Source organism: Equus caballus, chromosome 1 (genome assembly GCF_041296265.1).
Source record: "Equus caballus isolate H_3958 breed thoroughbred chromosome 1, TB-T2T, whole genome shotgun sequence".
NCBI lineage: Eukaryota > Metazoa > Chordata > Mammalia > Perissodactyla > Equidae > Equus > Equus caballus.
In genome coordinates this window covers 35,062,659-35,076,119 of record NC_091684.1, presented here as the reverse complement: position 1 = coordinate 35,076,119, position 13,461 = coordinate 35,062,659, and the positions used below count along the sequence as shown (strand labels likewise).

The window sequence follows — 13,461 nt, the reverse complement described above, 5'->3', positions numbered from 1 at the left end:
TTTATTCAAATCATTTTACCTTCTCACTTTATTCCATCTAGAACACATGATTTGAAGGTCTAGCTCAAATTCTATGGGTAATACTTTGAATATCATCTCCTTCAGCATCTTTGATTTCACATCTTACCCTAATAACTGATTTTTCGTATCTTGCTAGTGCTACAAAGTGGTTGAATAAGGTAATGGTGACCTCGGGGGAAAGAAGTTTCTTCTCTAAACTTAGCTTTTCTTTCAAATTATTCTGGAGTCTACCTCACTTCCCATCAATGAGTACCTTGTACCAACACAAGTGTCTCCATGACACATATTAGCTTTTTTACTCAGTTTCTCAACTTGACTCTTCCACGATTTAAATTCACCATTCAAATCTTTCCCATCTTGGTTGAACTTACCATAGGGGACGTTTGGTCTCATCTCTAAAATTTACTACACAAGATCCTGAAATATGACTCCCATCCTTCCTTCTCTACTAAAACCACTCTCTATAGAACTCCTGACACAAAGTCTACTCAAATCCAAGGATGTTCCCAGGGAGAACATTCTTCATTTTCCAGTTTTTTTATCTGTTAAGTTACTTCTAAAATATTGCTTCTCCTTTTTTGTTTTTTTCTTTGTTTTTTGTTTTTTTTTTTTTTTTGGTGAGGAAGACTTTCCCTGAAATAATGTCTATGCCAATCTTCCCTTGTTTTGTATATGGGATGCCACCACAGCATGGCTTGATGAGTAATGTGTAGGTCCAAACCTGGGATCCAAACACACAGAACCCAGGCCACCTAAGCAGAGTGCACAAACTTAAGAACTATGCCACTGAGCCATCCCTATTGCTTCTGCTTTGACTTCTGTGGCACAGCCTAACTGATTGTCTTCCTAGATCTCTGAGTAAACGATAAGATGGATAACCTTGATTTTGCTTGAGACTCCTCTGAACTTCTATGACCCAATCTACCATCAAGTCATCAGTTTAAAGAAATTAAAAATCTCCAGGCTAGTCTTTGAGCTCCGTTTTCATCATACAGATCTCTCTACAGGAAGTGCAGGATAATTTTTCCTAATAATTATCTGAATTCCATTCTTTTCCCATCTCACATTTCTTCCTGATCAAATCAAAATTTTCCATGCCAGCATTCATGCTTACCAATTACTTGGTAAACACCAACTTCCAACTCTTTATCTGTCCAAATTCCTGTTTGGTTACTCTCAGTTAAAGGTTTGCTTTTTAACCTAACTAATCTTTTCTGCCAAATCACACCTTTGAACATCTGCATTCATCATTCAACCCACCTGAAATTCCCTCCCTTACCCTTCACTGAAAAAATTTCAAGATCTACTCAAACCTCAGAATATTCAGGAAGCCCACCTTGGTCAAGTCTTCCTTCTCATTCTTCCATACACTGAGTACAAATGATCATTTCCATCTTCATTTTATGGCTCAACATTTTGTATTTTGTAACTTTTTTGTAATTATCCATTTCACCTGAGTTGCACATCCTGTCCTTCCTCAAGAATACTATTAGCACCCAAGGACACGGTCCATGTGTTCTAGTCATTTAATAATTCAATTTTGAATTTCCCCTGATGCTTAGTTCGGATCCATCCTCACAATAAGTACTGAAAGTGGTTGCCAAGCATTTCCTGCCTGACCATGTAAACATCTCTAGTAACTACAGAATTCATTAATGAACCACAAAGTGCACAAACAATCAAATAATTGAGCTTTTATTACCTGTTTCACTTTGATCAGAAAATGGTCAATGAAGTCCCGAGGATTGTTAATGTCTAGGGATTCTTGGTGTTCTTTTATTTTCTCCAAAAGATAACTTTTTATGTTATCAGAATTTTTTAAGTATTTGTTTTGAATCCCTGGGAAATAATCCATGAAAACAGGGAAAATATTGCAGACCTGAAAGAGAAAAAATTATTAAATAAGAAAAAGTTAAAGAAGACATGTATATCATATGCAAAGTCCTGGTTAGAAATTTTTAGTATAAAAATCAATAAAATACGGTGCCTATCTTTAGGAAGGAATTTTCACTGCACATATATTGTAATTCCCTATGCTTACAAAGATTTCAGGGAGAGAACTATGACCAGAGGATAAAGATGCTAATCATTTCCTACACGCATATCATTATTAAAAATTTTTTTAAACATATTTATATCAAATCTCTCATTATTTTACATCAACACTTTCCTACAACCTGGAAATATAGAGTGGCATGAATTCCTATGATTCCCAATTTGTAGATGAGAACGAAGGTTAAGGGAGTTTGAGTAACCTGACAAGAAGCATCAGCTAGTATTTACTGTTTCTCACTTGTATCAAGCAGACTCACAAACAGAATCAATGTTTTAGAATAGAGAGGGTCTTTCAAATACCATGAAATCCATTTTATGCATAAAATAACTGTGTACAAGAGCAGTTAAGTGACTTCTCTAAAATCAAACAATTATCTTTTAAACAGATTACAGCACATGCCAGCTCAGCATTGGGTGAAATTGTGTTTGTTTAGGGTTCATACACCATAAAACTCAATCATTTTGTCATTCCTAACCTAGTTATCTCATCAACAAGGATCCCAGCTGAAGCATCAAACATCCTCTCCCTCTTCAGAGTTTCTCAGCAGCATCTGTATTCCCAAATATTCTCCCTCCTTGACACCCTAATTGGGATATTTCTGCCAAGTAATGTGATGAGGATGCCTTAACGTATCGATTGGAAGGCAATACTTCTGGGTAGCAGAAGCCTTTCAGCAAGGGCTTGGATGCCCATTGATTGCTATAGCTGTACTTTTTGGACAATCATTAAAACAATTTATGGGAACTTGGCTTTGAAATTTAGTGGAAAAACCACTGGACAGGGAGCAAATGGACTTGAATTCAAGAACTGTATTTGGGCATTTATTTTCTTGTGTGTAAAATAAAGAACTTGGCCATCTTTCCCAGAAGTTTGCTCCATAACACTAAGCTCTGTGTAGGACTGTCCTATTCAAACATTCACTTCACAGTTTAGTCCATATGGAATTTAGGCCTTGCCAGAGAAAAGAGTATCACTGGTTTTTCAGAAATAAAGGATGTATTCTCACCTGTACCCATGGGGAGTTCAGAATATTGACGTTTTCATTCATTAATTTGAGCAAGCTAAGAAGATTCTGATCTGTGTAATCAAAATGATTCTGGAAAATAATGGAGCAGATCACATTGCAGGGAGCACAGCCCAGGATAAAAATGGGATCGCAAGGTGAAGCTAAAGAAATGGAAACATTTAAATAATAACATTACGTTATATATATATATACATATACATTATATATATATATATATACATATACATTATATATATATATATATATATACATATACATTATATATATATATATAAATAAAAGTGTTTGTCTTTGAGGTATCAGAGAAAATTAATTTCAGAAACTTTAAAACAACATCTTCCTGTAACAAGAAAAATTCATCATGCATAAAATCAACATATCACTTTTATGTTAAGCCTGAGTTGACCATTATATCCTAGCTAGTTAAATAATGGTTTCCCCAATATTCTATTCATATCTCCACCTTTTTTAACATCATTCTAACCCAAGGTACCTCTTATTTTGGAGGGATATAGAATACATTCAAAGAGGCCTCTTTTTGAGACACCAAATAATATATCAGTGCAGAATACATCTATCTTTAAAGCCTATAAACAATTAAGGACTGACAAAGGAAGAAAAAATTGTTAGAGACTTCCAAATTTTTGTATTTAATGAATAGTAGAAAGAACTGTTTATACAACAGTAGAAGGGATGACTAAAGAGACAGAGATTAGGAGTGAATTTGTATATTTGAAGGAACATATGTAAAAATGGAGAATGTACTAATAATTTCTTTGAAAAAATTAAAATACAAGAACAATAAAAACCTCAATGAAAATAAAAGTCTCAAATAATCTTACACTATACTTAAAAGAACACAGAAAAGAATGAAGCCTAAAGTAGGTAGAAGGAAGGAAATAATAAAAATCAGAGCAGAAATTAATGAAATAGAGACAAAAACAATAAAAATGAACGATAAAACTAAGAGCTGGTACTTTGAAAGGATAAACAGAATTGACAGACCCTTAACCAGACTCACTAAGAAAAAAGAGAGAAGACTCTGATAAATAACATCAAAAATAAAAGAGGAGAAATTACAACAGACATCACAGAAATACAAAGGATTATAAGAGAATACTAATAAAAGCCATATGCCAACAAACTGGGTAACATAGAAGAAACGGATAAATTCTTAGAATCATACAACCTCTCCAAAAATCAAGAAGAAATAGAAAATCTGAATAGACTAATCACAGTCAAAGGGATTGAAACATTAATCAAACACTTCTCCAAAACCAAAAGTTCAGTACCAGGGGGCTTCCTCAGTGAGTGCTACCAAACATCCAAAAAAAGCTTAATAACTATCCCTCTCAAACTCTTGCAAAAAATTTAAGAGGAGGGGAAGTTTCCTAACTCATTCTATGAGGCCACCATTACCCTAATACCAAAACAAGACAAAGACAACACAACACATAGATGCAAAAGTCCTGAACGACATATTAACTAATTTAATCCAACAATACATTAAAAAGGATCATATATCACTATTAAGTAGGATTTAATCCAGGGATGCAGGGATGGTTCAATATCCACATATCAGTCAATGTGATATATCACATTAACAAAATGAACAATAAAAATCACATGGTAATCTCAACAGATGAAGAGAAAGCATTTAATAAGATACAGCATTCACTTATGGTAAAGAACTCTCAATAAAATGAGTATATAAGGAAAGTACCTCAACATAATAATGGCCATATATGACAAACTCACAGCCAACATCATACTCAATGGTGGAAAACTGAAAGCTATTCTTCTGAGAACAGGAACAAGACAAGGATGCCAACTCTATCCACTCCTATTCAACATAGTACTGGAAGTTTCAGAAAGAACAAGTGGAAAAGCAAAACAAGTAAAAGGATCCAAATAGTAAAGGAAGAAGTAAAACTGTCACTACTTGCAGATGACATGATTCTATATATAGAAAACCCTAAAGAAGCCGCCAAAATATTACTAGAAATAAATACTGTCGAGTTTCAGGGTACAAAGTCCACATAAAAAATAAATTTCATTTCTATACACTAACAACAAACTAACAGAAAGAAACAGAAATCAAGTATACAATCACATTTACAATAGCAACAAAAAGAATAAAATACCTAGGAATAAATTTAACCAAAGAGGTGAAAGGCCTACACACTGAAAACAGTAAAACATTATTGAAAGAAATCAAAGAAGACATGAAGTAATGGAAAGATTTTTTGTGCTCATAGATTGGAAGAATAAACATAGCTAAAATGTCCATATTACCTAAAGACATCTACAAATGTAATGCAATCCCAATCACAACCCCAATGACATTTTTCATGGAAACAGAACAAAGAATACTGAAATTTATATAAAACAACAAAAGACTCTGAATAGCTAAAGCAATCTTGAGAAAAAAGAACAAATTTGGAGGTATCACACTCCCTGAATTCAAAATATACTACAAAACTATAGTAATCAAGACAGTGTGGTACTGCTACATGACAGTCAAAAATCAATGGAATAGAATTGAAAGCTCAGAAATAAAACCACACATTTATGGATACTAATGTCTGAAAAAGGAGCAAAGAACATACAATGGAGAAAGGAACGTCTCTCTTATAAGTGGTGTTGGGAAAACTGGACAGCCTCATACAAAAGAATGAAAGTAGACCATTATCCTATATCATAAATAAAAATTGACTGAAAATGGATTAAAGACTTGAATATAAGACATGAAACCACAAAAATCCTAGAAGAAAATATAGATAGTATACTATTTGACATAGGTCTTAGCAAATATATTGTCTGCTTAGACAAGGGAGACAAAAGAAAGAATAAACAAATGGGAGTACAGCAGATTAGAAAACTTCTGCAAGGAAAAGAAACCATCAAAAAAATGAAAAAACAACCCACTAGTGGAAGAAAATATTTGAAAATATATACAACAAGTGATTAGTATCCAAAATATGTAAAGAACTCATACAACTCAACAACAAAAAAATGAACACCTGATCAAAAATGGGTAGAGGGTATGAACAGACTTTGTTCCAAAGAAGACACACAGATGGCCATAAGGCATGTGAAAAGATGTTCAACGTCACTAATTATTAGGGATATGCAAATCAAAACTATAATTAGGGGTCGGTCGGGTGGCACAGCGGTTAAGTTCCCACATTCTGCTTCGGCGGAGCGGGGTTCATCGGTTCAGATCCTGGGTGTGGACATGGCACCACTTGGCACACCATGCTGTGGTAGGCATCCCTCATATAAAGTAGAGGAAGATGGGTACGGATGTTAGCTCTGGGCCAGTCTTCCTCAGCAAAAAGAGGAGGATTGGCAGCAGTTAGCTCAGGGCTAATCTTTCTCAAAAAACGAAAAAACCCCTATAATTAGATAGCACCTTATACTCATCAGAGTGGCCATAATTTACAAGATGAGAAATATCAAGCTTTTTAGAGGATATGGAGAAAAGGGAACCCTCATATACTCCTGGTGGGAATGCAAACTGATGCAGCTACTATGGAAAACAGTAGGGAGATTTCTCAAAAAATTAAAATTAGAAATATCATACAATCCAGCTATCATACTACTGGGTATTTATCCAAAGTATTTGAAATCAACAATTGAAAGTATTTATGCACCCCTATGTTCATTGCAACATTACTCACAATAGCCCAGATGTAGAAGCAACCCAAGGGCCCTCCTATGGATGAATGGATAGGGGAGATGTGGTATATATACACAATGGAATACTACTCAGCCATAAAAAATAGAATAGTCTCATTTGCAAAAACATGGATGGACTTTGAGGGTATGATGTTAGGCAAAATAAGCCAGACATAGAAACATAAATACTGCATGATTTCACTCACATGTGGAAGCTGAATAAACATGGATAAAGAGAACAGATCAATGATTAACAGAGGAGAAGGGGGTTGGGCAAAAGGGGTAAAGGAGTACATATATATGGTGACAGATAAAAATTAGATTACTGATGGTGAGCAGGGTGCAGTCTATAAAGAAAGCGATAAATAATTACGTACACCTGAAATTTCACAATGTTGTAAACCATTATGACATCAATAAAGTAACTGAAAAAAAATAAGGATTACACAGCAATTGGCCTGGAAAAAAAATAAGAATACTATATCATCCAGTTTTTCCATTACTGGGTAATTTATCCAAAAGAATCTATAACTCAAAATTATTTATGCACCCCTATGTTCATCATAGCATTATTTACAATAGCCAAGACTTAGAAGCAACCCAGGTGCCCATCAGTATATGAATGGATAAAGAAGATGTGTGTGTATATATATATAATGGAATACTACTCAGACATCAAAAAGGAAAAATTGTGCCATTTGTGACAACATGGATGGATCTGAAGGGTATTATGTTAAGCAAAATAAGTCAGACAGAGAAAGACCAATATCATGTGATTTCACTCATATGTAGAAGATAAACAAAAACATAGATAAAGGAGTACAGATTAGTGCTTTCCAGAGGAAAAGGGGGTTAGGGGAGGGCAAGAGAGGTAAAGGGGTACATATGTATGGTCATGGATAACAGCTAGACTGTTGATGGTGAACACATTGTAGTTCATAAAAAACTGAAATATAATAATATACTCCTGATATTTATACAACATTACATCCAATGAATCCTCAATAAAATAATTTTTAAAAATTAATGTTAGATTTATTTGCTTTAAATAAAATTAAAATGAGAAATTTTAATTTAAAACTGAATCCCAGGTAAGGCAAACAAAAGAGTTTAAATTGATAAATGGAGTCCTTTTATTTCTTCATTTCATATATAGAAAACAAAAATAATTTTCTACATTAGGAAGCAGAATCCACTGTCTCCAATTAGTTCCCAAATTTAATTTATTTGTGCAAAACCACTCTCTTGTGGACCTCTGAGATATTATTCTGCATAGTCATCAACAGAATAGTGTATTTTAGTAAATTTTCAAGTTTACCATCATTTTATTAATTCTATCATTTTGTAGGTAAAGAAATTAAAGTAGAGGAAAGGTCTTCTTCTTGGTGGTGATCTGTAAAATGAAATTGTAATAAAATGACCAATAAACTTTATATGCAAAATCCTCCCAAACTCACTTTTGTAGATTTAATTAAAGGTGACTTGAATCACAAATAATGTGAAGAAACAACAGGGCATTGAATAATAGGAGACCTATTGAGTTATCTGTTTCTATGCCAGGCTCCTTTACACATTCCAGCGTTCTAAACTTTCAGAAAAAGAGCTTTATTTTAGCTAAGGAGGTGTACAGTAATTTGCAACACCTAGAAGATATGTGTGTGAGATGGATTCACATAGATTTATAGAGACAGAGCCACATGTAAAATCAAATTTTCAGTCTGTGCTTTCATTTCATTTGGAGATAAATTTTAAAACAGGGCAACTGGGAATCCAAACGGAAAATCAGAGTCATTCTGAAAAGCACTTCACAGGTTACTAGAGTTGGTAGTGGGAGGTAAATAATTACCATTTAGTTTTAATCCAAAATCCAATAAAAGAGGGAGGAAAATAAGCAAAACCAAAAACAGAGCCAATTATAGTTAGGGAGGGGGATTAATAATAGTTGAAGTCTAGTTAAATAATTATACTACTTGGCACTTGTGTGTTTTGCAGAATTATGCTGTAGCATATACATTCATGAAATATGTAACTCAATATGTTAAGAAGTGGGTAATATGAGAATTCATGCTGAGAGTTTTTAAATCATGCTTTTTATATGAAAATTATAATTGAGGAGAATTGCACAAAGATATGCCACAACAATTAAAACCGTATGTTTAATTAAAAATCATATACAGCAACATTATTGATGGGAACTGTAGGAAGGGACATTGCAAAAAAACCCTCAGGCTTGTCAGTGGGGATGATGGCACAAACACAGTCCAATTAAGTGAGAGCACATGTCACTTGGTTCAGCAACATAAGTGTATGAAAGGTTACTTACGCTTGACAAGTGTTCCCTGGCAAGATGTTCTGGAAGAAGTAACCCATGATTACTCTATGGGACAAACAATACTCTTTAACTTTTAAAAAATTAGACTCAACTTTCTACTTTTGTAATATAATGATTTGACAATAAACAAATAAAGCTGGGACAGAATAAGATTAAATGAACTTGTATACCCAGACTGTATGCACAATCATGAGTGTACACACACAACAAGCAGACATACACTGGAGCTTCCTTGGCTTTCTGCTTCACACCCTTCTTTTTGCACCTGAGGGCTGGTAGCCATGACCCACATGAAAGATTTGTCCACTCCTAAAGTACTTTCAAGGATGTTATTGGAAAAGAGAACAGCCTGTTAATGTCAGACTTACAGAGTATAGAATCACTCACCATTGGTTTTTCTCAACTCCTCCACAAGGCAGTGGGCTTCCTGTTGAACACATTCTTCAATGCTCCTCTTTCCCATGCCAAAATTCCTCAGGGTCATGAGGGAAAAGCGCCGGATCTCCTTCCATCTCTTTCCACTGCTGAACACTAATCCTATCAGAGGGTAAACAGAAACTGTAAGGGAGGTTCTCAGTAACGAAGAGGAAACTGACACGACACGTGGTAGGCTTGTGGATGGGCTAAACTCAATTAAGGAGCTCTTTAAGTCTCTGTTTTTTATCTTCTCATTGCCATTACCAATGCTGAACTTGCACACACACACCTACCGTATCCTTTATTAGATCTTTCAAGAAGTGGGACACTGCCTCTTCCAGAAAACTCCTCTCCCAGATCAATCAGGGCTTCCTTCACTGCTTCATATCCATGCAGCACCACAGTGGGCTTCAAGCCCAAATACACAGTGAACACAGGGCCATAGAGTTTTGAGAGCTGGAAAGCGGAAAGATAATTCAAATATTCTTAGCAAAATATTCTTAGCAAAAGAAGTCACAATTTAGTCTATAATTTGTACGATTCAGACTGATATTATCATGATGCATTTTATATTTTTATTGTCATCATTGCTCTAAGTACTTCTGAATTTTATTCATAAATATGATGATTATTATAGCTGCCACATATGGATGGCCTACAATGTGCCATGGAATGACCTGGGCAATTGGCACACATATTAAATATAATCCTCACATCAACACATTCAGCAAGTTTATTTGCCCTGTTTTGCAAATAAAGAAATTGAAGACAAAGAATTACAAATTCTTTTGCAGTGCATGATGGCTAATAAATAAAAGATCCAAATTTGAACTTATGTTTTGTCAACATCTGATGCTTGAGCAATTTATCAGTCCACAATGCCTCCCATCTTTGGAACAATATGAGGCTGATTGCTTCAGGATCACTTGTGGAATTCTTCTCATGGGAATTTTGATTTAGTAGCCCTGTAATGAATACTAGAAATCTGTTTTTTTTTTTTAATGAACCCAGATGGTCTAACACCTACTCCAGTTTGAAACCACTGATATTGCTAATACAGAAGGAGAGAAAGCATTACAGAGGCAGTGCCAGAACATGCAGCGTCTCATGGAAGAACAATTTCTTCTATCCTGCATCATTCATAGGGTATAGACAGCAACTTTGTGCAGAATCCAAAAGGACTCTGTTACCACCCAGTGGATCCTCAATGATTATTTCTTTCACTCGAGATTGCTGATCCTGAGCCCATAGCTATTTCTTGACATTAGACATAATTTTCTTCTTCAGAGAAGTTTAATTTTCACAACTAATATGAACAAAACCCATAGCTTGTAAAGAAAGTAACATCTTGAATAAAATCTGTAATCTCTTTTTGCCTGAAGGCATAAAAATCACAATGAATGACTATGAAACAATTTCAAGCAGCAGCACTACAGACTTTTCCACTTTATGAGTCTATCTTATGATAATTTAAATGTTTCTCTTCCTCCAAAATGCAACACTTCATTCCACTATCTGACAAGAACAAACTAAAAAACAAACAATGAAAACATGGAAATGCAGAGTATTTTTTTTTTTTAAATATGAAATTCCAGACTGTCTGAGTTCAGAGCCTGGAATCTTTTTTTTTCTTCTTCTCCCTGAAGTCCCCAGTACCTAGTTGTATATTCTAGCTGTAGGTCATTCTGGTTGTGCTATGTAGGATGCCTTCTCAGCATGGCCTGACCAGCAGTGGTAGCTCCAAATCCAGGATTTGTACTGGCAAAACCCCATGCCGCCAAAGTGGAGTGTGCTAACTTAACCACTCAGCCACGACCCAGCCCACCAGAGTGAGTATTTTCTGTACAATGATCTATTTTAATCATTTGCCACCGGGAATACATTTTATTTAATAGTAAAGATTAATTTACTTACTTTTTGTAAGCCATAGCCAACTTAAAACATACGTACTTTGCTTAAGGATTTGCTGATGTTCTTAACATCTAACTGCAGGATATTTCCAATAATAGGGAGAGGAGTGGGACCAGGTGGGAGCTTCCCTTTCCTGGATCTCCGTTTCCAGAGTGAAAGGAGAAGCAAGCAGGAGAGACAGAGCCCCAGGAACACAACCAGATCCATGGTCTCTTTTTACTTAGACAACTGTGACCTGAAATCCAAAGCTTTTATAACACTTGTTGCCAATTCAATATCTGCCTCTGACATATAAAGTGACCAATCAACCAGGTAAATCAACTCTAATCTCTTCTGAGTGGACTTTTGGCCCACTGATAAAGATAAAACAAAGTGTTCTTTAGCCTTACTCTTCTCTCCAATCTCTTATCCTTGAAATTCTGGTTTAGTTGTACTGGGATAGGGCCAGGAAGTTGTAATCAAAATACAAAGAAACAAAATCCTCAGGTACTTTCAAGTTCAGCCAAGATAAGAATCACTGAAGTAAATGATTTCTTCCAAAATATTTCTAAACATTCTGGATTCTCAGAGTGATGACCAGTTGGAAATTTATGACTTCAGGGGAAATCAGCATGTTCCATCTCTTATATGTAAAAATGTTCATCTTTTAATGTTTTATCAAACACTAAGATACTTTCTCCTTGAAAATGGAAAGCTTTTAAATATTTTAATGCACTGTGCTAACATTATAGCCACTCAAACAAAATAGCTACCATAATTCAGTTCTCGAATGACCATACGTATAGATAGATAGATAGATAGATAGATAGATAGATGATAGACAGATAGATATCTATATCAAGTAAATAACTGAGGAAATAAACACAGCTTTTATCATTAACCCCCTAACAATCACAGGAGAAAAGAGTTTATTATATTTTATTTTTAAAATGACTAAAGGGAAGTCCTTTTCATCATTATATACTGTCCCTCTTCATCTCTCATTGTCCTTTTTATCTTGAAGTCTACTTTGTCTGATATAAGTGTAGCAATACCTGCTTTCTTTTGTATGCCATTTGTTTGGAGTATCATCTTCCATCACTTCACTCTGAGACTATGTTTATCTTTAGAACAGAGATGTGTTTCTTGGAGGCAGCATATTGTTGGATCTTGTTTTTTAATATATCCAGCTGTTCTGTGTCTGTTTACATTTAGAGTGTTATTGATATATGAGGGCTTAGTACCGCCATGTTATCCCTTGTTTTCTGGTTGTTCTACTTTTTCATTGCTTCTCATCCTTTGCATGTCTGAATATCCTTTTGTTTTGGAGGTTTTCTCAGTTTTCTTTTTTTTCTGAATTGTGGCCCTGCTCTGATTTTTGTCAGTGGTTACCTTGAGGTTTGTATAAAAGATCTCATAGATGAGGTAGTCCCTTTTCTAATAGCCTCTTATCTCCATTAGCCTAAGCAGGTCCTATCTCCTACCTCTTCCCCTTCTTAGTCATTGTTGTTACAAATTATTCTGTTTTGTGTCATAAGTTTGTGACTAAATTGAAATGTTTATAGTTACTTTATATGTTTTCCTTCCCTTTATTTTTAAGTTATAATTATTTCCTCCTGTTCTGAAAAAGACCTACAGTTTTGTGATTTTTGTCTATCTATTTATCTCCTTGCTCAAAGCTTTGTAGACGTTTGCACATGTATGTACCTAACACAGGAGCACCAAAGTATATAAAGTGACTAGTAACAAACCAAAGGGAGAAATTAACAGGACACAGTAATAATAGGGGACCCCAACACCCCTCTTCCATAAATGGGTAGATCATCCAGACAGAAAGTCAACAAGGAAATAGCGGATTTAAATAATTTGATCATATGGACTTGATAGATACAGAGAGCATTTCATCCCCAAACAACAGAATAAACACTCTTCACAAGTGCACGTAGAACATTCTCAAAGATATACCATATGCTGGGAAACCAGGCAAGCCTCAATAAACTTAAGAAGATTGAAATCATATCAAGCATCTTTTCTGAC

At 34.9% G+C, this 13,461-nt stretch overlaps 1 protein-coding gene across 2 annotated transcripts in view; it reads right to left on the bottom strand.

The window, feature by feature from the left end:
* CYP2C110 (cytochrome P450 family 2 subfamily C member 110) overlaps positions 1-11,744 on the bottom strand; it is a 37,038-nt gene extending 25,294 nt beyond the window's left edge. The window contains exons 1-5 of one of the 2 annotated variants that reach the window (XM_070224298.1): positions 11,485-11,744; positions 9,828-9,990; positions 9,505-9,654; positions 3,084-3,244; positions 1,724-1,900 (exon numbers count right to left, since the gene is read on the bottom strand). In XM_070224298.1, the coding sequence (XP_070080399.1) occupies positions 1,724-1,900; positions 3,084-3,244; positions 9,505-9,654; positions 9,828-9,990; positions 11,485-11,652 (819 nt within the window). In that variant the 5' untranslated portion in view covers positions 11,653-11,744. The remainder of the gene's footprint in view (positions 1-1,723; positions 1,901-3,083; positions 3,245-9,504; positions 9,655-9,827; positions 9,991-11,484) is intronic. The other variant, XM_001502162.4, reaches the window with a different exon arrangement.
* Between the last annotated feature and the right edge of the window lie 1,717 nt (positions 11,745-13,461).